We start from the raw sequence: 24,010 nt of genomic DNA, 5'->3' as shown, positions 1-24,010 counted from the left end.
TTAGCTCAGGGCTAGTCTTCCTCAGCGAAAAGAGGAGGATTGGCAGCAGTTAGCTCAGGGATAATCTTCCTCAAAAACAAACAAACAAAACTAAAAACCAGAAAGCACCTAATATATTAAAGGCACTAAGTACCACTGATTTCACTTTAAACCTATATACAGATTTGTAATCTTTTCTTTCCTATTTTCTGGGGCTATCCAACATGGATGCCTCATGATTACATAATTTCTTGAAAGAGAAACACTTACAGCTGGGTGGTGTGCAGTCATGGTACAGGAACCCCTAAGCTGGATAAGTCTGTACTGCTCAGTAAAAGTCAGTGTAATTAGACTGTTGATTTGTTCATTCATTCATTTAAAATATATTTTGAAAGTGCCATTATAGAGATTTAATGACTAGCAGAAAAGAGAGATAATTTAAAAAGCAGTAACAAAGTTGTGTGCAGAGCACTATGATACATTACAACGCACTGTGGAAGTCCATAGAAGAAAATCTATCAAATTAGTTTGTTCAGGCAAGGGGGGGGGGGGGGGGCGGGAAAGAACATTTGTGAATTCTACAGGAATCAACACACTCAAAAAAATATTAGTCAAAAAGAAAAAAAGCTTCAGGGCCTGATTCCATCATAGATATGGTTATATTTTGGGTTACAGATGTTCCCATGGGCACACAGTGATTTAGTGCAATGTACTCACTTTAAACATAAATGTTCAACAAAGTGGGTGTTTTCTTTGTCCCTTAACAGCAGTGCTCTAACAAAAGTCCGCTGTTGAAGCAATCAATTATGAAAGAGGAAAAGGTATCACGTATCTCGCAGACCAGCAGGAATAGGTGTTAGGTCATACAAGCAGTTTCTAACTTAAGAACAAGCAAGATGCGGTCCAAAAATGAAAGTTTGAGTCTCTCTTTTTTTTGCTTGAAATGGATTTTGCAAGCTAGAAACAATTCACTCACAGGCTTCTCCAAGTGAAGTATCCTGAAGTACTTGAAGAATTGAAAGAAAACACCATTTATAAACATGCTCCTAAAACCGCCCTTGCAGATTTCATTTTGGTGCCGAAAAGAGATGTCCCTCCACCCAACTCAGGGGTCAAAGAGAGCAAGGGTCTCTTCGTGGCAGTCGTCATCATTTACAGGTCCTAGCAGTGAGAGCAGGAGGCAAACTAGGGGCTAAGGCTGGAGATGGGGAACAAGAGCTGGAGGGGAGCCAAAAGATGTGAATGGAATGACGGAAGATTGTGGATTAAGGGGCTAACTGAAGAGAAAATTAGAGAATACTTTCAGCAGCATTTGCTTTTTTCTCATCTTTTCTATTCATTCCATCCCCATGTTTTATAAAGATACTAGCCTTGACCCAGAGAAACTTCTCAGCCATGAATGCGTCCCATTACTCTTTTTTTTTTTTTTTTTTTTTTTGCTTAAACAGTGCCTAGAAATTAGCCAACTTGCTTGTTTTTCATCCCTATCAGCTGTTGCTTTTGATTAAACTTGCAGTCTCTTCTCCAACTCTAAGTTTCAAGAGACTGAGTAGGACACATTTTGCCTCCCACGTTTGCACCCACCCCTAAATCTGGTCTTCAAAGATTCAGAGATTTTTCTAAAGATTTTTACTTCAAACAGGCAAATATATAGGGAACACACACACACACACGCACGCACACACACATACGCAGTCATTAAAACAAACAAAAAGCTATTCACAGAATATAAATGGTGTTAAAAATTATTCTACCTTTAGGCTTCAGGATAGCTCAGATTATTCCCTTAACCTGGAATTTCTATTCTCTAAGAAAGTGCCTGCCTGACATTTTGAGTCTGATGACAAGATGTGGTTATACTGACAAGGCTGGATCTGGGCCTCCTTCTCTAAATGAGTGGTGAGCGTTTCCTCACACTGTTCTCATTATCAAACAGCAAGATGGGACCACTCCTCCCTCTTGCCTTTTGTCCAGCTCCCATCTAGTCATCTCCAACAATGGTCCCTAGGGGCAAAATTAATGTGGGGCTTGTAATGAAAAGCAACGAAGGAGTTAAGCAAAAAGGGCATTCTTAGGTGCTCTTCGATTCTGCAGAGGTTGACGGGGACAGAGGAAGACAGAGAAAGTAGAGAGGAAAGTTTCTGAAATAATCCATGGTGCACCCTTCACACACCAGGAGTTTAAGGAAAATGTATATGGGCAGCATGTGTAACACACATCCAACAAATATCTACTGAGTTTGTACTCTGAGCTGAGCACTATGCTAGGCACTTCAGATATCTACAAAAACCCTACCTTCACAGAGATTGCATTTTAGCAATATACTAAACAAACTATAAATTTGTATTAATTTTAATACGACTATATAGAGTTAGGGAATTACATAGTTCACTAGAAGGTGATAAATGCAAAGTAAAAAGAAGGAGTCAAGTGAAGGAAAACAGGCCTGTGAGAGTGGTAGGGGGCTGTCATTTAAGTAGGGTCTGCTGGGAGGCCTCACGCACTTCTTTGAAGCGAAGTATAGAAAGAAGTGAGTGATTAGATAGAATTTAGCCACAGAAATAATTTAATGTATTATTTATATAAATAACATATAAAGGCAAAATAAGCAGCAGAAGACATTAATTTTGAAAATTCACTGTCATCTTAATATCCAGATGTCCTCAAATTTCTATTACACTTTAAGCAACTTCATCTTATGGGCAAATCTTGCTTAGGTTTTATATAACAGAAAAAATAAATTAAACGAAAGACAAGATTACTATATTTCCTGGTGTGTCTAGGAAGTAATTCTTAAGTCATAGTAATTGGAAATCTGCAGAAGACTGATTGGAAAGACCCAAATACCAAATTTACATCTGTTCATTTTTCTTCAGGAGCAGAAGAAAAGAGACAATTCTTTTTCATAAGGCAAAATCTCCTTCTGAGAAAGCTGAAATTAATTTACTTGAAATTCTGCTGCATAGCAGCCTACACTTTCCATGTGAGCAGAATTTTAGGAACAACAACAAAAAATGCTCCTGGCCATTAAAATGACTTTCAATCAGTTTTAAAGTTAAACCAAACAAAAGGCATTAAAATAGGATGTGATTATGAACTTCTTTATAAACCTCTTTTATGGGCTTTCTATTACGTGTCCTCAAATTTACCTACAGTGCTCTGGACAAAAATGACTATAAAATTAAAGGCCATTTTAATGAGATTTCAGAAAAATGCCTTTCATCATTTTTCCAACATGGAAAATAGTTTATCTTGAGTGAATATTTCTACATGGAAAAGCATGACCCACACAGCGCCATTTTAAAACAACATTTGTAACAGAAACCTATAATACAAATGAGCACAGGAATGATTCAATCTTCTTCTTTCTCTTGCCAGTCTCCAATTTCTAAAAGAATTCTGATTTCCTCCAATTTTACTTTGGGTTAGGGTGGGGAGCGCAAGACTTAGCAGTTAGTTCCAGCAGGCAATCCTAGACACCAACACTACAATGTGTAGTTTCCATTACTACAAAAGAAATGAGTGTGAAAAAATAAGTGGTTTGATTCAATCCTATTCAAAAGCATTTGATGAGTATCAAGGAGGTGTCAAGATGTGCTAGAAACAAAGACATAAATAATTTACATCTCCAGCCACCAAGGAGCTCCTAGTGTGAATTTCAGTTCTTTTGTCATTGTGTACATGCATTTCATAGGATAAAATTATTCTCTGGGATATCCCGTAGCTTTGTGATGGCAAAATGCTATTCTCTACTTCATTCAGGAGAAGTGAATAATATTTCCAAGTTTCTAGACCCAAGATTGATGCCACTATTTTTTTCCCATGGGGACATGAAAGCACCATAGAAATACTTAACTTCTCTAGAGTACATGATCTTTTAACCATTTTCTCCCTTCTTACTGTCCTATCCATCAGCTTCAATGACATCAAACACCTCATTCTTCTTTCCTTCTCCTTGAGCATACTTTATGATTCCATTTTCTTTACCAAGCTCCTTAAATGTTGATATTCCCCAGAATCCCATCCAGGGTCCTTCTTTCATTTATCCTCATACATATTACACACACACATACACCGACACACATTATTTACAGTCAGTTTCAATATACCTTCTTAGATAATTATAACTCCAAAATCTACACCCTCTATCTCAGAATGCTCTCACGAGAAACACATTCCAGGCACCTAGTGGAAGCCCAAGAGTCACCTGAAACTTACATAGCTAAAACTGAGCAATTTTTTCCCCAAACTGCTTTCATTTGTCTTTTTAGTGTGAGTCCTCTTTTCTTTTCTTTTTCTTTATTATTTTTCCATTTCTTCCAGGTTGAGTTAGGTCTCTTTGTCTACCTTCTCAGAATAATATAAGCATATTTCTTAGAAAAGATATTACTTTATTGCTTAGATATTTTAAATCCAAGCTTCAAGCTACTTGAAGGCAGAAACTATACTCTTTGTCATCTCATTCCCACCATCTAATACAGTGCCTGTCACTCTGAAGGCACTCATTTGTTGAATGAATTAATGAATGAATTTGCAAATGTGCTAATATCTAAAAATGTACAAATTTGAAAATGTGGTAATATCTATAAATGTACTCAGAAGACATAGTCAGTATTAATCAGACTTTAAAATTGGTCATTCCTTCTCAGATATTATGTGAAAGCTAGTGATGTTTGACATCGGTGTTGTTAGAGTTGGGGATTTTATAGTGGCAAGAAAGGCGACTTCACCCTGAGAGCTGAACTGTAAAATCAACTCACAACAAATCAGAGAACAGATGTGCCAAATGAACTGTGGAAAGAAGATGGCTCCAAACCCAGCAGGTATGAAGTGTAAGTTGTCTAACTATATTAACACAACAACTGAGTACAAAATATAAAGGTGTATGTGGAAAAGCAGGTGGCATGACTTTGAAGAAAGCTCTGTAAACGGACAGTGTCAATAGCACTGATTCCAGCACTTTCCAGAGAAGGAGGAGCTTCAGCCAAGGGATTTCATAGCCTCAAGCTGTCTTACACTAACGTCATTATAGACTCATTCATCCAGTACTCCTTAGCCAGATGCTCTTATAGACTGAATGTTTTCAACACAAGGATAGGTATGCTCACCAAACAAACTTGTGATTACCATTTAGACTTGACTGCACTTTGATTCTTTCTAGTACTTATGACAACATGGTAAGGGAAATCCCATGAAAACACTGGCACACAGAGTCTTTCTTATCCTTCTGTTTGTATTTGTTAATATAAGTAGGTCTTTCTCAGACTGATCACCCCAGGCAACTAAGTACCAGGAACCTGAACAGATCCCGTTTCTCCCCTCAGACCACTTTCAGAAACTTACTGAATGCTGCAAGATGAGCTTTGACATTACAGGCAATCTGTAATTTTACCTAATAATCACATATGATGCGTAACACCATAAAACTTACAACAGAAAATATTTCATCTGTGCTTTTTTAAAAATTTGACCTGGACATATTCTAACTATAGCTTCTCCATAAAATCATTTCTGACTTCCTCTTTATCATCCTGCAGACGTCCAGGTCATTATACAGTAATTCTCTTGCCATAATCTATTCTGGCATCTTGACAAGACAGAAATTGGCCAAATTTTCGGAATATAGTATATCATGGCCAAAACTCAAGAATGGATAATTTAATGCTAAAGTATATTCAAGAATTTACATGCACAAATGCATATATGGTTGATGAAATCATTAAGCATGGTTAATTTGCCCCAGTTTCAAATAATCACTAATTTTTACTTTCAAAGATATTCTCAATAAAGGCTACACTGGTATTCTAGCTGATCTCTGTGTCTTGTAGAGGTGGTTAATATCACAGTGAGTCTACAGGTCAGAATTGAAAATTACTCAAAGACAAATTTAAATAATGCAGTTCTATGAACAAAAGTCAATTGTATAGCCACTTATAACTCAAGTAGGATTTTAAAGGGGCCATAAATATTTTAAGAACCAAGAAACATTTTATCCCATATTTAATAAATTAGAATAGAATTATATACTTTATTTACTATTTATTTTTTCTAATTAACAAATGGAAATATCAGAATTTGTTTTGTTGAAACATCCCGTTGGCTGGTTATCCAGTGAAGCAACACATCTGTTATTTTCTCTACCAATTCTGAAAAAAAGTTTGTTTTCAATACATTTTTAATAAAGAAAATATTTCCAGGGTTTGGTGGGAGGAACAGAAAGAGAACTCAAGCCTTGACACTAGATGAGATATTCCAGAATCTTCATCCCACATCAGTATGGATACAATAACCATGGTCTCTGTGAAGAAATCTTACTACTCTTATGTTTTTTGGACAATGACTATTTTCATAGATATATATGATGGAAAAAAAGTTGTAGAATAAATCAATACGAAGAGTCAGATAAGTGAACACAGCCAGTAACACGAGCTTGGAAAGAAGGAGATCAGCCAGGAATAATGGACAGGACATGGGATTGTTGCCCAATAAACTTAAACCTTGTTGATTTATTTTCACTCATTATTTTATACATTAGTTTATTGATCATTTGTTAGTTTATTAATTTATTCATTAGCTTATTAATCAACATATCCACAGTTTAACTCATTCATTAGTTTATTAATCAACATATACATAATTTCAAGCCTGCTGCCTGGTGTTATGCAAGAATAGTACCTAAGCCTCCCTGCTTTATGGAGATGCCACTGTAATGAAGGGGAACACGGCATCACAAACATAACCACGGTGCCGATGAAAAAGAGCCAAGTAGTAGTTGCACTGGTGAGATTTGGGAGGGGTACCTCTCTTCCAACTCTGAAAATAGCGGAAGTATCAAGAAATCTTCCCAGGGAAGTTTCACTTAAGCTGAGATAGAAAGGATGCACTGGTATCAGCCAGGCAAAAAGGATGGGGAGTAGGGTGGAAAGAGGAATGAAGGGGAGACAAAGGCAGAGAGCTGCAGGCAAACAGACAGGCCTCGTACGTGCAGAGGCCTCCCAGCAAGTAAGAATATGACATATTTGTGAAAACTCCAAGAAAGAACCTTCAACTAAAAATCAGATATATGATAGAGCCACAACAACAACAAAAACTTGGAATCAGGCATATGTAGGAAAAGTAAAATCTGAACAATCAGGAACAACCAGTTTCTCATTACATAATGAGAGAAAGGATCCAATTCACGTTAGCAAAAATAGTTTTTTAAAAACATTAAGAATAAATCAACCTCAAATATGTCAGACCTTGTGAACAAAAATACAAAATTTTAATGAATGGAAATTTAAAAATTGAAATAACTGTAGAAATACATGTACCTGGAGGGGAAACTTCAAGAGTAGAACAATGTCAGCTCTCTTCCTTTTAATATATACTCACCGCCTAACCAATCATAGCCCAACTGGACTTCCAATGCAACTTAAGGCTATGATCAAGTTCACATTACAGATAAAACACATTAAAATAATCAATAAGTATTTGAAAATAAATAACAAGTGTGGGAAAGCTGCCCTTTAAAATACAAAATTTATAGAAGCTATAGTAAATAAAATGATTTATTCTTGGTATGAGTTACCAATAGAACAGAACAAAGTCTGCAACAAGGAACCCATATTTACACGTGAATTTCAAAAGAACGTGGTTGTCCAATACCCATTACTAATCTTGTCACTTACATTGATCAATGGGGTCTTCTATGTCCTGAAACAGATTTCAGAATTCATTTATAAAATCAACAAACTCAGTTAGAACTCCTCTAAGTATGGGGAGATACAATGACCCATTAGAAATTGCCCTTACCTCAAGAAGCTGAGTCTGAATGGAAATGACCACTGTGCTTCAACGTTAAATACGGTATTGCTGTTAACTGTAGACAGATATTCTTTATGATACAAAAGTACTTATTTATTCCTAGTTTATCTGTAAGTCTTGTTGTCTGATGTTGGTCAAAATCCTTCTTGGCACTTCTAGAGATGATCATGTTCTTTCCCTCTTCTGACTTTTTAAACTGAAAGAGTATAATAATTGAAATTGTGATACTGAATTCTCCACCATGGATCTTGGAATAAATGCCATCTGATAGCAGTGTTTTAATCTTTAACATGCTGCTGCATCCACTAGATTAATTTTAAGACACATCTACATTTTATATTTGTAAGTCTAATTGGCCTGTTGCGGTTCTGTTATTTTGTTCTTGTTTGTTTGCTTATTGTTTTGTTTTTTGGGTTTTGGAGGATTTTGTTGTTGTTATTATTCTTTTTCTTTTGGCGTTAAATACAGTCAGACCTTTTGCTATCAGTTTGAGCTGGCTTCACAAAAATAAATGAAAAGTTTAACTAGTGCAAGAAATATCACTTTATTGAAGATTTTGATAGAACTCATGAAATAACTTGGTTCCTTGTGGAGAAAATTCTTTCATACGGTTTTCAAATTTTTCAAAGGATTTTAATTCAGATTGACAACCTCTTCTTGGGCTAATGCTGGTCGTTTATATTTTCCCAGAAAAGCATTCGTACATAGATTTCATATACATAACTAATGCTTTGTTATTTTTATTTATTTATTTTGAGGAAGATTAGCCCTGAGCTAATTGCTGCCAATCCTCCTCTTTTTGCTGAGGAAGACTGGCCCTGAGCTAACATCCATGCCCATCTTCCTCTACTTTATATGTGGGACGCCTACCACGGCATGGCTTGCCAAGCGGTGCCATGTTTGCACGCGGGATCCGAATCAGTGAACCCCAAGCCGCCGAAGCAGAACATGTGAACTTAATCGATGAGCCACCGGGCCAGCCCCAATTATTTTTAGCTTCCGTATATCTCGTTGAAGTTCCTTTCTCATTCTTAGTGTTGTATATTTGAGGTTTTCTATTTTGTCCTATATTATCATTGCCAGAAATTGTTCATCTTTTAAAGAACAAGCTCTTAGGGGCCGGCCCCGTGGCATAGCGGTTAAGTTCGCATGCTCCGCTTCAGTGGCTCCGGGTTCGCCGGGTCAGATTCCGGGTGTGGACCTACACACCGTCATCAAGCCATGCTTTGGTAGGCGTCCCACATATAAAACAGAGGAAGATGGGTGTGGATGTTAGCTCAGGGCCAATCTTCCTCAGCAAAAAGAGGAAGATTGGTGGTGAATGCCAGCGCAGAGCTAATCCTCCTCCTCCTCAAAAAAAGAATAAGCTCTTTTTCTCCCTTTTTTTGTTTTGAGGAAGATTAGCCCTGAGCTAAGATCTGCTGCCAATCCTCCTCTTTTTGCTGAGGAAGACTGGCCCTGAGCTAACATCCGTGCCCATCTTCCTCCACTTTATATGTGGGACACCTACCACAGCATGGCTTGACAAGAGGTACCATGTCCACACCCAGGATCCGAACCGGCGAACCCCGGGCCGCTGAAGCAGAATGTGTGAACTTAACCGCTGTGCCACCAGGCCGGCCCAGAACAAGCTCTTATATTTATTCATTGTTTCTCCATATTCTGCTTTATGAATATTTTCTTTTTTAATTCCTTTAAATTAGTTTATTTTATTGCTTCTTTCTAGCTTCTCAGATTAGATGATTACTTCGATTCTCACAACAGAGAAGAAAAATGACAACTAACTTATGGTGGCAAAATCTCTATCATCCACAGAAATGATTCCCTCTATTATGTAAGATAAGAATTGATTAAACCACATTAAATTTATCATCTGCATTCTGAAATCTAATGCCTAATGAAATATTCAATGTTCACAGAATTACCTGTTTAAATATCCTTTGGAATAGACTGACGGAGACAAATCTATAACAACAATGAAAGGACATCGACTGAGTATTTTTCAGCCTAGAAATCAATTACATTTCAGATGGCAGTGAGTGGTGCAGTTAAAAGGTTGAAAGTTGACATGTATTTATAAAACCTGACAGTGGGAATCACTACACAATAGTCCATCTGCTTTGTCCTGGAAATTTATTATACTTGAAAAGAAAAGCCAACATCATAATGCAGATCTGTTAAATCTGGTCTTAAAAAAGTTACTTGTGTGAAGCACTGGCTTTTAATGAACTCAGCAAGATAAAGGGCTAAACATAAGGCTATACAATAAGTTCACTACATCTATTGCTATTAAGAGTAGAATTAAGTACTGTTTTAAATTTCACATTATATGACTATTACATAAGCCTGGATTGAAGTGATATCAAGTCAATGTTATAATTAGTGGATTAAGATAATTAAAAATGCTTTCCACAGCACTTTCTTCTTGAAAGCAACTCTTAGCTCAGTTTTACAAACCCACGGATGATCTTTCTGACAAAATTCTACAGCATGAGTCCAGTAAACTCAGCAAATGTCATAAAAATTTACCTACAGTCTCTATTAGATTTAATTCCAACCATTTTATTTCCATATATGAAGGTGATTTCAATTAAATTTTTTTCTGAATTTGAAAGAGATATATGGAGGGTTTTTTCCCGCACCTTGAGTTTATTTCTGCCAGCTTAAGCAGAAATATTATGGTTGCGTGCATGTGGAGTCAGAGCATCTTAAGTGCAAATACTGGCTCCTCTACTATTTGGGTGACTTTCCACAAATTACCTCTGAGTTTAATTTTCCCCACTTTGTAGGCTTCATTTGAAGACAAACGGTGATACCGTGTAAAGAACTAAGAAGAGCACTTGGCATATAGAAGTAATTCAAGTAATTGCTAGCAAAAAAGAAAAAAATTAAAATTATTCCATCATTTTATAAATAGGAAATATAACCATTTGTAGGTAGCTCTCTGATATAATTTGCTATTAATCCTGCACAAAACTGTCCTCAGAGTTTTAAAATCTTGAAAGTGATCTTCCCTAACCTTCAGATATAACCACATACCATTTGTACCGTTGCTCACTTAGTATTTTTCCAAATCAGCCTTTTTTTCCTCTATAGTCATCCAGAGCAACAGAAGTGCTATTTAGATATGCCAGTTATATTTTTAAAATATAAACATAAAAATAAAATTACCGGGATCAATTTAAGGATTCTCTCTGACCTAGAACCATCCTGTATCTGGCCAGTGGTAACGTACTTCACCTTAGTAATTATGGTTTTGAAGTTACATAATGATGTATGTCTCTAGATTATTTTCCTAATAAAAATGTCTAACAATGTAAAATTTTTTCAATAATTTACAAAGCAAGCAGATTTATCAACATCGAATGTGTTCCCAAAAAATCTAGTTACTGATTAAAAGTTAAGTAGAGTATCTAACAGGACCTTATGCTTCCCAAAAGCTTCTAAAGTTCATTAATAAATAAAGGAGTGTTATCAGGTTAACTTTACTCATAAGACTGAGCAAAGAAAATTACCCTCCTTTCAGGATTTGAAATAGAACAAGGAACAATTTCTGTACATCAGAGAAAATAATGTAATGAAAATAGCATATACACCTCAAAAGAAAAATGTTTTATTTATCAAATAGTTTTTAACCGTCCATGAGAAAACTTGACTTTTTTCCTACCTATGTAAATAAACAGAAAAAATAAAAGTTTGCTCCTAAGGATATATGATGCCAGATATACTTAAAATATTATGGATTGTAAGAGATCGATCTTCGTGTATTTTATCAACATTTGATACAAAATCATTGAAGAATTCACCTATTTTGAAATACAATAATTGAGTATCAGAATTCTGTCAACCCCATGGGTTATATAACCCAATGCTTCAAATCACTGCCAACATTTCTTGTGGAATTTAAGTCTCTCCACTGGAGCTAACAGTTAAATGTAGTTTAGAAATCTATCATATTCATAAAAATATTTTGGAGCTATAGATGGCATTTATGACATATCTCATTTCATACAATTAGGGAAAAACCCTGAACTTGTTACTAACCCACTTCTCCAGCAAAGATTTTTCATTTGGGTTTGGGAAGGTCTGGTCATACGCTTTCATAGTTTATATGTATCCAAAAAGAAAGTTTTATGCAGCGTTTAAATTACAGGTAAAATGGATTTGGCTAATTGAATGAATTTCTCTTCTCAGCAAACATTAGGCCTGGACACAGACTTTGTCTTTCCACCCTTGCCCAACAGCTATCATCAAGAAGTCGATAACTTTTTAACCAGTGGCTGTGGGTAAGAGAGAGAAAAACAAGCTTAATGAAGAGATGCAGGTCGTTCAGCTTACTTTCTCCCCCGAAAATGTATGGAGAATGGACACCAGAAGGAAATTGGCACCCCATATTCAAGGCAAGAAGCCCCTTTGACAACGCCACTGTCAGATGTAAAAAAATGAAGAACATTTGCATAAATGTATCAAACTGATAAGGTTCTTCTTTATGAAATAAAAATACTATTAGTCAAGAATATAGGAACTTCACGTTCTTTAGATGAAGAGGACATGGGGGAAATCCCTTTGTAGGAGTACCTGGATATATTCATTCAAGTAAAGAAAAAGATGCAAATTCAAATTATTTCAAGGTAAAGGATGGTAATATATATGGTGAAGCATGAAACACAGCAGATACTATGAAGGATCATGCAAACCGGAGAGGGTATGCTCAATCTGAAGGCATTCCAGGTAAAGAAAGAGAAAATTAAGCTAACACTACACAGGTCAATACAAAACACATGCTGACCTAATTTAGACCACAGGCCACAAGACTGACATCCCAGTGTTAAAGTCTAGGAGGCTAAAGACAAGGTAAATGTACGACCAGGAAGCTCTCTTAAAAATCTAGATTTTTTTCTGTTTGTTTTAATTTATTTTTAATTCTTTGTATCTATTGTTTTAGATTTAGCCAGTATAGAAGATTTAGATGTAACCAGAGCACAAATATAGGTTAAAAATTAACTGTACGAATTAGTTTGAAACTGCCAGTATTACATAGCATTCATTAAACACAAGCAGTAAGCATCTTACTTTGCCTGGTCCTGTCCTACAGGGAACTGGCCCTCCATTCCATTCCATTCCGACTCTGGAGGCACTGCCATCGGAGGCATCTTACAGCCCCTACCTCACTGCCCAATTTTCATTCAAGAGAGGACACATGATCCCAGGAGGGTCAGTCAAAGACCTTTTTCCCAGGATTAATAGAGACACCAGGACAATTCCTTCTGAGACTGATAAGAGTCAGGATGCTACATGCATAAGGTGACAGAAGTCACGTTTCCCATTGATATAGACAGACTCCCACAGAGAATGGTGTGAACCCAGAGGGAACCAGAGCCACAGAATGGAGACAAATTCCTGCAACATAACAAAGCACCTGGATCTAATTGTGCCGACATCTAGCCAACCCCAGGGATTTTCAGCTATTGGAGTTAACAAATTCTCTTTTGTGTTTGAGGAAGTTTAGACTAGGTTTCTATTACTTAAAAATAAAAGTGTATAAATATAAGAGACAAAGAAGGGTTTTCAGTTTAATCTAAATTTATCCATTCAGATCTCATTGTACACCCTAGGGCTTTCCATTCAAAGAACAGAACCAATTTTTCCTCTATAAATTTTTCTAACTCAACATATGCAAATATTCTAAATTACCCCACTATCCTAACCTAATCATCAGTACCTTTGGGGAGCATGGATAAAAGAGAAAGAACCATTATCTTATCCACTAACTCCCCAGGTTTAGTACATCTTCTATATATACTTGGACACAAGCAACTCTTAATAGAGGACAAAATCTACCATTATTAATAACCAAGATATCAATTATATAATGTATCATACATAGCAGTCTTATTTTATGAACCCACCTAAGTATTAATAGAACAAACAAAAAATAACAAACTGAAAGCATTTTAACAATTTTTATGTTATAGGGCAGAGTACTTCAAAAAAATTCAGGCATACTATATCAATACACATGAATATCAATGTGGCCCAAAAGAAAGAAATCACAAATACTATCCACCTACTAGTCTCTAAGGCATGATAAATGAAAAGACTACTTCAGAAAAACAGCTATCATCATCCTGGTGTCCAGCACTTAAATCAATAGTCACTCTTACCACAGTTTCAAAGATGAACCAAGCCAGAGAGAGCAATGCATACTCACAAATTATAAAGCATGTCGGCCATGTTGCTACGGTAGTACAAAGCATTTCTATAGGCGCTTTCAGCTTCAGAAATTTTGCTCTGACTCTTCAGAACATTTCCAAGGTTACCCCATGCTGCCAAGAAGAGAAAGAAGTATTCAGGCTGAGCGTCAACATAATTATACATGACATAATATCAGGCCACCAGGAAGTGCCACAGGGAGAGAAAACTTTCACAAAATATTTTTAAGAAGGAAAATTTATTTCCTCTTTACTCCAACATTTCATCAAACCAGGAGATTAAATACAAAGTCTAAAAAAAAGTTAAAGTAATTATTATGTCTCAAATCTGATATATATATACAGTTCATCAGAAGGCCAAGAACAACGTTATCTTAGGATCACCTACAAAGACTTCCCGCTCTTTCAAATTTCGGTAGGGGTCTTCGTGGCCGGAAATTATTGTATACTTACTGGACCAGCAACTATAAGAAATCCTCTTAAAATAAACAAAGATTCCATCAAATATGAAAAAACTGATAAATGACACGAAGAACTGGGGATAAAAAGCAAGATCACTATGTAAGATCAAAGCTATAAAGAGGCTTAATAGTCATCTGAAAATATCAGTAAGACACTATGCTTCTTTAAACAGTTAAGTTTATATGGTTTATTCAGACATAATGTTCTTTTATATCCTTCTTGCTAATAAATTCATTTGTGAGAAAATCAGTATCTCAGTATTTCCATATATAATGTTAAAAAAAAATCAGTATTTTCTGTATGCTCTTAATTTTTCACCCCAAATAATCATGATTTCTCAACATTAAAAAGAACAAAAGGCACACCATCAACAGCTGCCCATAAAGCATGGCTGTCAAGCAGACCTAGCCCTCAAACCTGGATGCTTCTCTTGCCTTCCTTCCTTCCCTAAGAGATAGGGTGTCAAGTCCTGAAACCAGAGACCATCTCAGCTAGAAGATGGGGATGAGAAGAAGGCTTCTATGGGTCAAGATATTTTTATTTCGGTAATGACTGACTGTATCTGAAGAATGAAAGGAGTTTTGAGGTATTAAATTTTTTTCTTTTCTTTTTTTTTTTTGCTGAGGAAGATTTGACCTAAGCTAACATCCATGCCAATCTTCCTCTATTTTTTAGTATGTGGGTCACCAGCACAGCATGGCCACTAACAGAGCAGCATAGGTCTGTGCCTGGGAACCAAACCCAGGCCACCAAAGAAGAGTGTGCTGAACTTAACCACTAGTCCACTGGGGCTGGCCCTTGAGGTGTCAACTTTTAATGTATAAAAATTTATAGGGGCCAGCCCCATGGCCGAGTGGTTAAGTTTGCATGCTTCGCTTGGGCAGCCTGGGGTTTCGCCAGTTTGGATCCTGGGCGTGGACCTAGCACCACTCATAAAGCAATGCTGAGGCAGCATCCCACATAGCAGAATTAGAAGGACCTACAACTGGAATATACAACTATGTACTGGGGGGCTTTGGGAAGAAGGAGGAAAAAGAAAAAAAGATTGGCAACAGATATAAGCTCAGGGCCAGTCTTTAAAAAAAAAAAAAAAACTATAAAATCTTTCAATCCCAGATTTGCCTATGTGCCCTATAATTCAACACTCTGTGCCTCAGTTTACTCATCTGTAAAATGGGAAAAATAATTAGTATCTCTTGTGTTTTGTGATGAGGATTAGTCAAGTTAATATATATAGGGTGTTTAAGACAGTGCCTGCCACACGGCAAACACTCAATAAATACTTGCCATTATCATTAATATTATTGTGGCTGATGCTCTTTGCAATTTACCACGTCAGGTATTACTTATAGAAGTAATATCAAATGTATTTTATGCCTTTATATTATCTATAGAGCATAATAATCTTTCATATTTGGGAAGTGACATTAGTAAATGAAAATATATTTAGATTGGAAACATTCCAGAAAAATGTACCCAAATGTTAAGGTAAGCAGCAAGAAAACATCAATATAATGCTATCCCATCTAACCCACAGTCCTAGAACTCAGATGCTGAAAGAAACATTATAGCAAGGCACTATTTTGCATATTTTAGGGCGTGTTTTCAGAGTAACAGATGGACCTTTTTTTCCAGGTACTTATACCTCAACTAAATAACAAACTAACAAGTGTTTCTCTTGTTAATCATCAACAGACATATAGTTATGTCTAGAAGATATGTTTACTCATTTGGGTGGTTGTTCATTTATTCATTGATAAATGTATTCATTTATTAAACAGATATTTGTTAAGTACCTATTTTGTGCCAGGAACTTTATTGGGGGCTGGGCACTTGGAATGGTACATAAATACACATTCCCACTTACTCAGAGTTTATGTTTGAAGTGGGAAGTGAAGTGGAGTGGGGAAGGGAGAAGCACACAATAGAATAAATGAATGAACTTCAGAAAGTAAGACATCTTAGAAACAAGGGAAATGGGTGACCTCTAAGGAATGAAAGACAAGGAGCTGGCCTTGCAGGGATCCCTGATCCCCGGTAAGGGGAATAAAATCAGAGCAAAGGAGCTAAGGTGGCTTCCACAGGGACAGGCAGCACAGGAGATGGTCTTTTCAAAGTGAGGTTACAATTTAGAAATTAAAAATCATCGCCAAGGTTATGTGCGGCAAAGCCACCATGTGATAGTAAGTTTCTTGGGTTTTGTCCAAACGGAAATATTTCACACCTTTATGATTAAGTCATTGCCCTGGATGACTGGGAACAGAAAAAGAAAATTCCCCAATAAAGGATATATTTTGAAAACAACTTTAATTGCTTATGGATGAGAGAGGGAGGAAGAAAGGAAGGGGGTTAGAAGGTGGGTCTTGATGTCCTGAACTCATCTGATAGTCACCACCAGGCTACTTTATTCTCCTACTGTAGATACACAGTCCTACAGAATACCAGCTTGGGTCAAGGTTACTTCGAGATCATAATAAATACGCCAAAGCAAAATCACATCAAAATTCTACTAACCTTGAAAAAGCAAAAGGCCACTGTACAACCCACAAAATAGCAAACATCCCCCCTCTTGCTAAATGAATGACTCCTTTACCTAGTTATAGAATTGTCCCAGTATCCAATCTAGGGGACACACCTGCTTCCTTAGATCCTTTCCCAAATCACCCAACCAAAGTCCAAATCCTCCGATAGGACATATAATAAGATACCCCAGGATTCCCATGGTGCAGTGGTCTCTCAGTGCAAGGAGTAAGTAAGCCAACTTCTTTCCTACCAGTGTGCTCCTGGTGGTCTTTGGCTCAAAGGCACTGACATAGAGGATTTCATCAAACTCAAATATGAAAAGAATTCCTTTTCAAAATCCCTTCTTCCTTGGATAATTGTTCTTCCATACAGTGTTTACCAAAATAGATTTTAGGTTTTTAAGGAAGAGCTGCCAAAACTAAGCCTAAAATTGCTATATATTTCTTTTTGGTGTGAAGACTGCTGTCACTATTTCCATACTTTCAAATTTAAATATGGCTGATTTTTGCATTAATGCTACCAAAACTCAATGCTAACATAAAGATCACTTCTAAAAATACAAAGCTATCCTATAGAATAGACCTAAAATTAAAAATCTTATTAGTGGTCAATTAAATAGTAGTTCTTTTCATAAAATCTGTTCATTTACCATGTTTCAATGATGAAACAAAAACTGAAAAAAAAAATCATTGTTGAATTGAAAACCATTTAAAATCTGACTTAGATATACGATAGTTTAAAGGAAAATATATTAAAGTGAACTATAAAAAGTACATCTTAAAAGCACTAATGTGATGATTTCACAGCTATATAATCAACTTACAGAATTAATCAGTGTAGCTATGGGTTAATTTTCTTTTTTTTTATTTTAAACAATCTATTTATTTATTCTTTTGAGGAAGATTAGCCCTGAGCTAACTGCTGCTGCCAATCCTCCTCTTCTTGCTGAGGAAGACTGGCCCTGAGCTAACATCCATACCCATGAGATGTTAGCTCAGGCATTCCTCTACTTTATATGTGGGATGCCTGCCATAGCATGGCTTGCTGAGCGGTGCCATGTCCACACCCGGGATCTGAACCGGTGAACCCTGGGCCACCAAAGCAGAACGTGTGAACTTAACTGCTGCGCCACTGGGCAAGCCCCTGGGTTAATTTTCTTATCTATTACTTGACAAATTGGATCACATTACCAAGTTAACTCTTTTATATCAGACTAATTTTTCAGTCTAGCTGGTCTTACTACTTGAAAGTGGCCAAATCAAAACTTGGAAAATAAGGAATATTGCAAGGCTCACGGATGGGACAATTTAACATTATAGAGATGTCAATTCTCCCCAAATTAATCTTTAAATTCTACATAATTCCAATCAATATGTTAGCCTCCTTTATTAATGAAATCAGCAAATATCATTGACTAAGTCAAGGATAAAGCCTGACCAACAATCCCACTCCCAAAGAAATTCTCACCTAAGAGCACAGGTCAGAGGGTGTTTAATGCAAGCCTCCAGTACTGGCTGACAGGGGGAAGGAAGACCTGTCCATCATGGGGTACCATGTAGGACATAATAAACTTTATGAATTATGATGTAGCAGTGAGGACCAACAAATTCCATGTAAACACTGCAACATGAATAGACCTTAAAAAGCCTACAAAGAATCAAAATATAGAACGCATTCTATGTCACAACACCAGTTATAAATATTAAAAATTCATTCTCCCCCAAAATATCACTACATATTCTACAAAGGTATGTTATAAATCTAAGATGCAAATCAAGTATGTGAGTGAAGTTGCCTATGGTGCAAAGAAAGAAAGAAGCTAGGAATAGAGATAAAAAAGGAATAAATACATGAATAAAGAGGAAACTTGCAGGGAGCATCCTGAAAACTGGCCATGAGTCGAGGAATATAATTAATCTAACCCTGTGCAACTGGGTTCAGGGGAGAGAAGAAAAGAGAAACAGAAGAGAGAGGTGGAAAGGGAGAAAAGGAAAATTATGGTCACATCCCACATTCTTTTAAAATAGAGATGAGGTTATCCTATTTCCCACTTAAGGAATACAGGGTTTTAACGTTCACCGAGGTTTTCTTACACTAAGACAATTCGAAACAGATGTTTGGGATTATCTTCAAATTTTCACTTGGTAATTATACTTTGGACCAAGAGAACTTAAAGATCTTGTATTTTCATTAATATTTAATGTCATTTACATTTTTAGCCCATGCATTTTATTGATGCATTAATTTCATGCGGTGATTTTTAAAAGTACAGTTTTATTGGACTAAAATCCAGGAAATTCCTCCAAGAAATTGTGATGAAGCCTGAAAGAAATGTATCCATGTTTCTAAAGTCTGTATTTTAATAGACAGTGTGCACAGATGAGTCTAATTCACACTTTAAACTCTGGAGATAACATAATAAAGCACTTATTTGAAGATGAAAAAATGGAATTAGTTTATTATAAACTCTCAACGTAATTTTTAAGTTTTTCCCAATAGTGTTTAAAAATATTCAGAGTACTCATTTTACGCCTGTTATTTTACAAAATGAATATTATAAGAGGCTGCTCTCTTTGGAAGGAACTACTGTCCCATCTCATGGCCTTACCTTGCCGTGTTCATGAGCCTAGATAGAGGAAAAGAGGAGGAAAGGTGAAGGGAGAAGAGGAGATGGAGAATGAATAAGAAAATATACTAATAAAAATAACAATAATGCTTTCATTAATTTAAAGCTCACTACATGCTTGACAGTGTCCAGAACTTATTTAACTTAATAAAAACCTTAGAAGTATATTACTGTACCCATTTCACTGATGAGAAAACTGAGGTTAACTCCCTAAGTAGCAAAGTGAATGACAAAGTAGATCCAGATCTGTCTTAGGCATGGGAATCTACTTAGAGGTAAGGCTGTCTTACCTTCTCCATACTGAGTTTGAATCCAAAGTAGAACGAGCATATTATAGTACTCAATGTTTTTCATATTTAATTGATGAAATGGAGTATAATATGAAAACAAAATAAATTATCCAAATGAGTCATCCCCTCAGAACTGCTAGGGGCAAAAACCTCCAGAAACAACAAAACAAAGCTATCTGTTACCCATATTTCATAATGTATTTTCCATACCACAGAAAAATTAATGCCCAACAATATATTGAGTGTTTTACATTTCTTTGGGAATGTAATTTTAAATGTTACATTTTCCACTTAACGCACTGGAAATAGAACATACTCTACCTATGTAAACAAATGGTTGCTGCTCAAAGATGCTGGGGACTTTGGGACATTTATCACAATCTAAGTGCCCTGAAGATGCCTTCCTTACACAGGACAGAGATTTCAAAAGCAGGTTTAACAAGGACAGGATTTATTTCCTAAGACTAAGCATATATGACGACTATATTAAGGGAAGGCAAACAGATGCTTCGAGATATCACTGGATAAGCTTTAGAAAATCTAATTTGTGAAGTTATTTTATTTTCAAAAAGAAAATGAAATTTTTCCGTTAAAAACAATCAGGAAGTGAAGAAGCAGAAATAACCCTTAAATCTCAAGGGCCCTTCACGCTGATATTCGACTACCTCTAAAAGGTATTCACTTGCTAAGAAACTTGGCCTTAATTCACAACGAAAGCTCCTCTTGTACTTAGTCCACAAGCTGCTACCGCTGATTTTATGTTCTTTGAAAGACACAAGAACAATTAAATATTTCTATCATGCTAAAGCTGTTTGAAAGAGAAAACCAAATGTGAGCTCCCTCTAGAAATGTTAAGTGATCTACAGCAAGAAATACCTCCGAAACCGTTTCAAAGCCTTCATTCAAATACACAGTGGTTCTAAGTTCATAGAGCAAATTCAAACTTACTCTAAAATAACTATTGCAATTTCACTGTCTTGATATATTTTACAAAATTAATGCAAGAAGATTTGAGCAATTTTTTCAAGGATTTTTTACTCTATATTAAAAGTCTGATGGGCTGGCCCAGCGGTGTAATGGTTGAGTTTGGCACACTCTGCTTCGGCAGCCTGGCTTCATGGGTTAGGATTATGGGCACAGACCTACACCACTCATCAAGCCATGCTGTGGTGGTGTCCCACTGTCCCACACACAAAACAAAGGAAGATGGGCACAGACGTAGCTCAGGGCCACTTTTCCTCAAGTAAAAAAAAGAGGAAGATTGGCAACAGGTGTTAGCTCAGGGCCTTCCTCACCAAAAAAAAAAAAAAAGGAAACTTTGAAGATATGCATATTGATTTATTATAAAGAAGTTAAAATAATTTTCTGGTGATTTTGGAATACACTGGTCCTTGAAAAACTAGCTAATAAGATGAATGAATCCTTAATATTAATATTTAAATTTCAGCTACTTAACATTCAGGTCTCTGTGAGCAATCATGCCTCAGGGTTATCATATCAGCATTTTCATTTCATTGGTGCACTGAATACAGCCACCGAAATCAGTGAGGATTCTCTCTCATTTTTAATTTCTACCTTCAGCTATAATTTATTTTGACCTTAGAACTTTTATATGTCTTTAGTCCCTATATCAAAACCTTGAGCTCTATGTAAAGATCTGGCAAAACTGAAAATATTTAACTGCATTAAATAAGGTGATAAATCCTAAATTTTGCTTCTTCCAATTCTGAGTTTACTTGTTTGAAGGCAGAATGCTACCCCGAAAAGGGTTAAAATTTGAAATCTTGCCAGTTATCTAAGCAAGACCAGCTGCAAAAGAAAATAAATACAGGAGTGTCTAACGTATCTGATAAGAGCTGTTCCTATTCAGATTATAGGCCTATTTTTAGGCTAAATTCTGTGTATATATTTTCTCTTTCAATCCTCATAACAAAGGAGATTATCACCCAGTTGATTCTAGATGAGGAAACTGCTCAGAGAAGTAAAATCTTTCAGAAGACACTTCAAAGCTAACAGAGGGAAATGTTGGGTCTGTCTGGGTCCAAAGCCATTGCTTTTAACCACTATGGAATAGTGCACTTTAGATATGTGCCAAAAATGATATCACCAAAGATATAATTTAAATAAACAGCATTTTAAAATATAAAGGTTGACTGTGTTAAACTTTCTAATCTTAGTGGAGAGGGAAAAAAGAAAATAAATAAAGCAGAGGAAGGGTCGGGGGGGAAGCAAGCAGCTGCATGAAACTGAAGATAAATGTGAATACACTGTTTTTTAACTAGAATGCTTTCACACTCCATCCATTAGTAAAGACTGTAGGGGTCAACATCTACAGCCTGGGCTTTTTACTAATTGTATGATAGCTCATATGACTCCAGGGAAATAAGAGCTCACATAATCGTACAAGAATTTATTTTTCCTAAAGTAATTATACCTTGGATTATTGCACAGAAGAACCTAATGTTAAACGGGTAAAGGAAAAAGATTTGTCTAGTTAAAATGTTAAGTGGAAAAATGGACATAATTTAAAGATCACGATTCATAAGATACCAGAAAACCATAATACATACACCATATACTTACATGTAATTCTAATTAATATAGCAATATTATAATATGCAATTATTTTTCTTGTCTGTCTATCTTTGGTTACTTCAAATGGACCTGAAACTAAATTTATTCCTAATAAGGGGAAAAAAGCATTACAAATTAAAAGATAAAATTTTGTATTCCAGTAATATGTTAACCTTGTTTGTCTTAACAATTATTAGTCACTATAACACCTAGGCGCATATTGTGATATCCACATATACAATTCAGTGTAGGTTTTTTTGTTTTAATATATCTAAGGTTGTTCCTTAGCATTTTACCATCTTCAATCTCTACCATATTCCTGCCTTTGACTATGAGCCACCCCCACATCCATTGTCCAGTGTCTACTACCGGTACCACTCACGGTCTGTGATGCTGGGCCTTACCTATTCCTGCCTTCACTCATTAATTTTCCATTTGTGCTCAGAATTTTCCCCATGGCCTCTCCAGCAAAACAAAACAAAAAATCTGCTCTATGTCCCTTTCTAACAACACTGTGTACTCTGCAAAGTTTCCGATTAACTAACCTACAGTACTCTATATTAAGATAGTTAATACAATTGCATTTACAAATATAACAACGAGACAACGGGGAAGAATTTGGAAGCATGTAAGCCTAGAGGCTCTCCTCAAATCTTACCGACAGACACTTTTTCGCCTATCACATTGTTGAAAGTAGTCAATGCAACACTTGGTGAATGTATAATTGGCTTGCCACAAATATGATGCTTTTTATATAACAGACACGCTGATTCAGTAAAGGCTTTTTAGACATTCCTCCTACCTGGCTGATCTCTCAGCACATGAAGTTGTTCAACTGGTACCTTTAGATTGGCCACAAATTCTAAAAAGTAGTTGAGTTACTTCTGATTTCATATCAGGAATGGAATTGTCCCAAAGAATCCCTTCCAACTTGCTTCTACCATAATTGGTATCATTTAAGACAGCTCTGAAAGATAAGAATCCTTACAAAGGCCAAATTCTTGGACAACTATGGCAGTAGTTCTTTTTTTTTTTTTTTTTGAGGAAGATTAGCCCTGAGCTAACTACTGCCAATCCTCCTCTTTTTTGCTGAGGAAGACTGGCCCTGAGCTAACATCCATGCCTATCTTCCTCTACTTTATACATGGGACGCCTACCACAGCATGGCTTTTGCCAAGCAGTGCCATGTCCACACCCGGGGATCCGAACCGGCGAACCCCGGGCTGCCAAGAAGCAGATGTGCAAACTTAACTGCTGTGCCATTGGGCTGGTCCTATGGCAGGAGTTCTAAACAACCCCAGGGGAAAAAGAGAATCCTTTTTTTTTTTTTTTTTTTGAGGAAGATTAGCCCTGAGCTAACTACTGCCAATCCTCCTCTTTTTTGCTGAGGAAGACTGGCCCCGAGCTAACACACGTGCCCATCTTCCTCTACTTTATATGTGGGACGCCTACCACAGCATGGTGTGCCAAACGGTGTCATGTCTGCACCCAGGATCCAAACCAGCGAACCTCGGGCCCCCGAGAAGCAGACCATGCGA

At 36.4% G+C, this 24,010-nt stretch overlaps 1 protein-coding gene across 5 annotated transcripts in view; it reads right to left on the bottom strand.

Moving 5' to 3' along the window:
• TMTC2 (transmembrane O-mannosyltransferase targeting cadherins 2) overlaps positions 1 to 24,010 on the bottom strand; it is a 390,871-nt gene that overhangs the window by 160,125 nt on the left and 206,736 nt on the right. For all 5 annotated transcript variants that reach the window (XR_011534794.1, XM_070600499.1, XM_070600501.1 and 2 more), the window contains one exon: positions 13,997 to 14,111. Coding sequence is in view for 4 of the 5 variants with exons in the window: in XM_070600499.1 (XP_070456600.1) it covers positions 13,997 to 14,111 (115 nt within the window). In the remaining variant the exon portion in view is untranslated. The remainder of the gene's footprint in view (positions 1 to 13,996; positions 14,112 to 24,010) is intronic.

This window comes from Equus przewalskii, chromosome 29 (genome assembly GCF_037783145.1).
Source record: "Equus przewalskii isolate Varuska chromosome 29, EquPr2, whole genome shotgun sequence".
Taxonomy (NCBI): Eukaryota; Metazoa; Chordata; class Mammalia; order Perissodactyla; family Equidae; genus Equus; species Equus przewalskii.
This window is presented reverse-complemented; position numbering and strand designations above follow the sequence as displayed.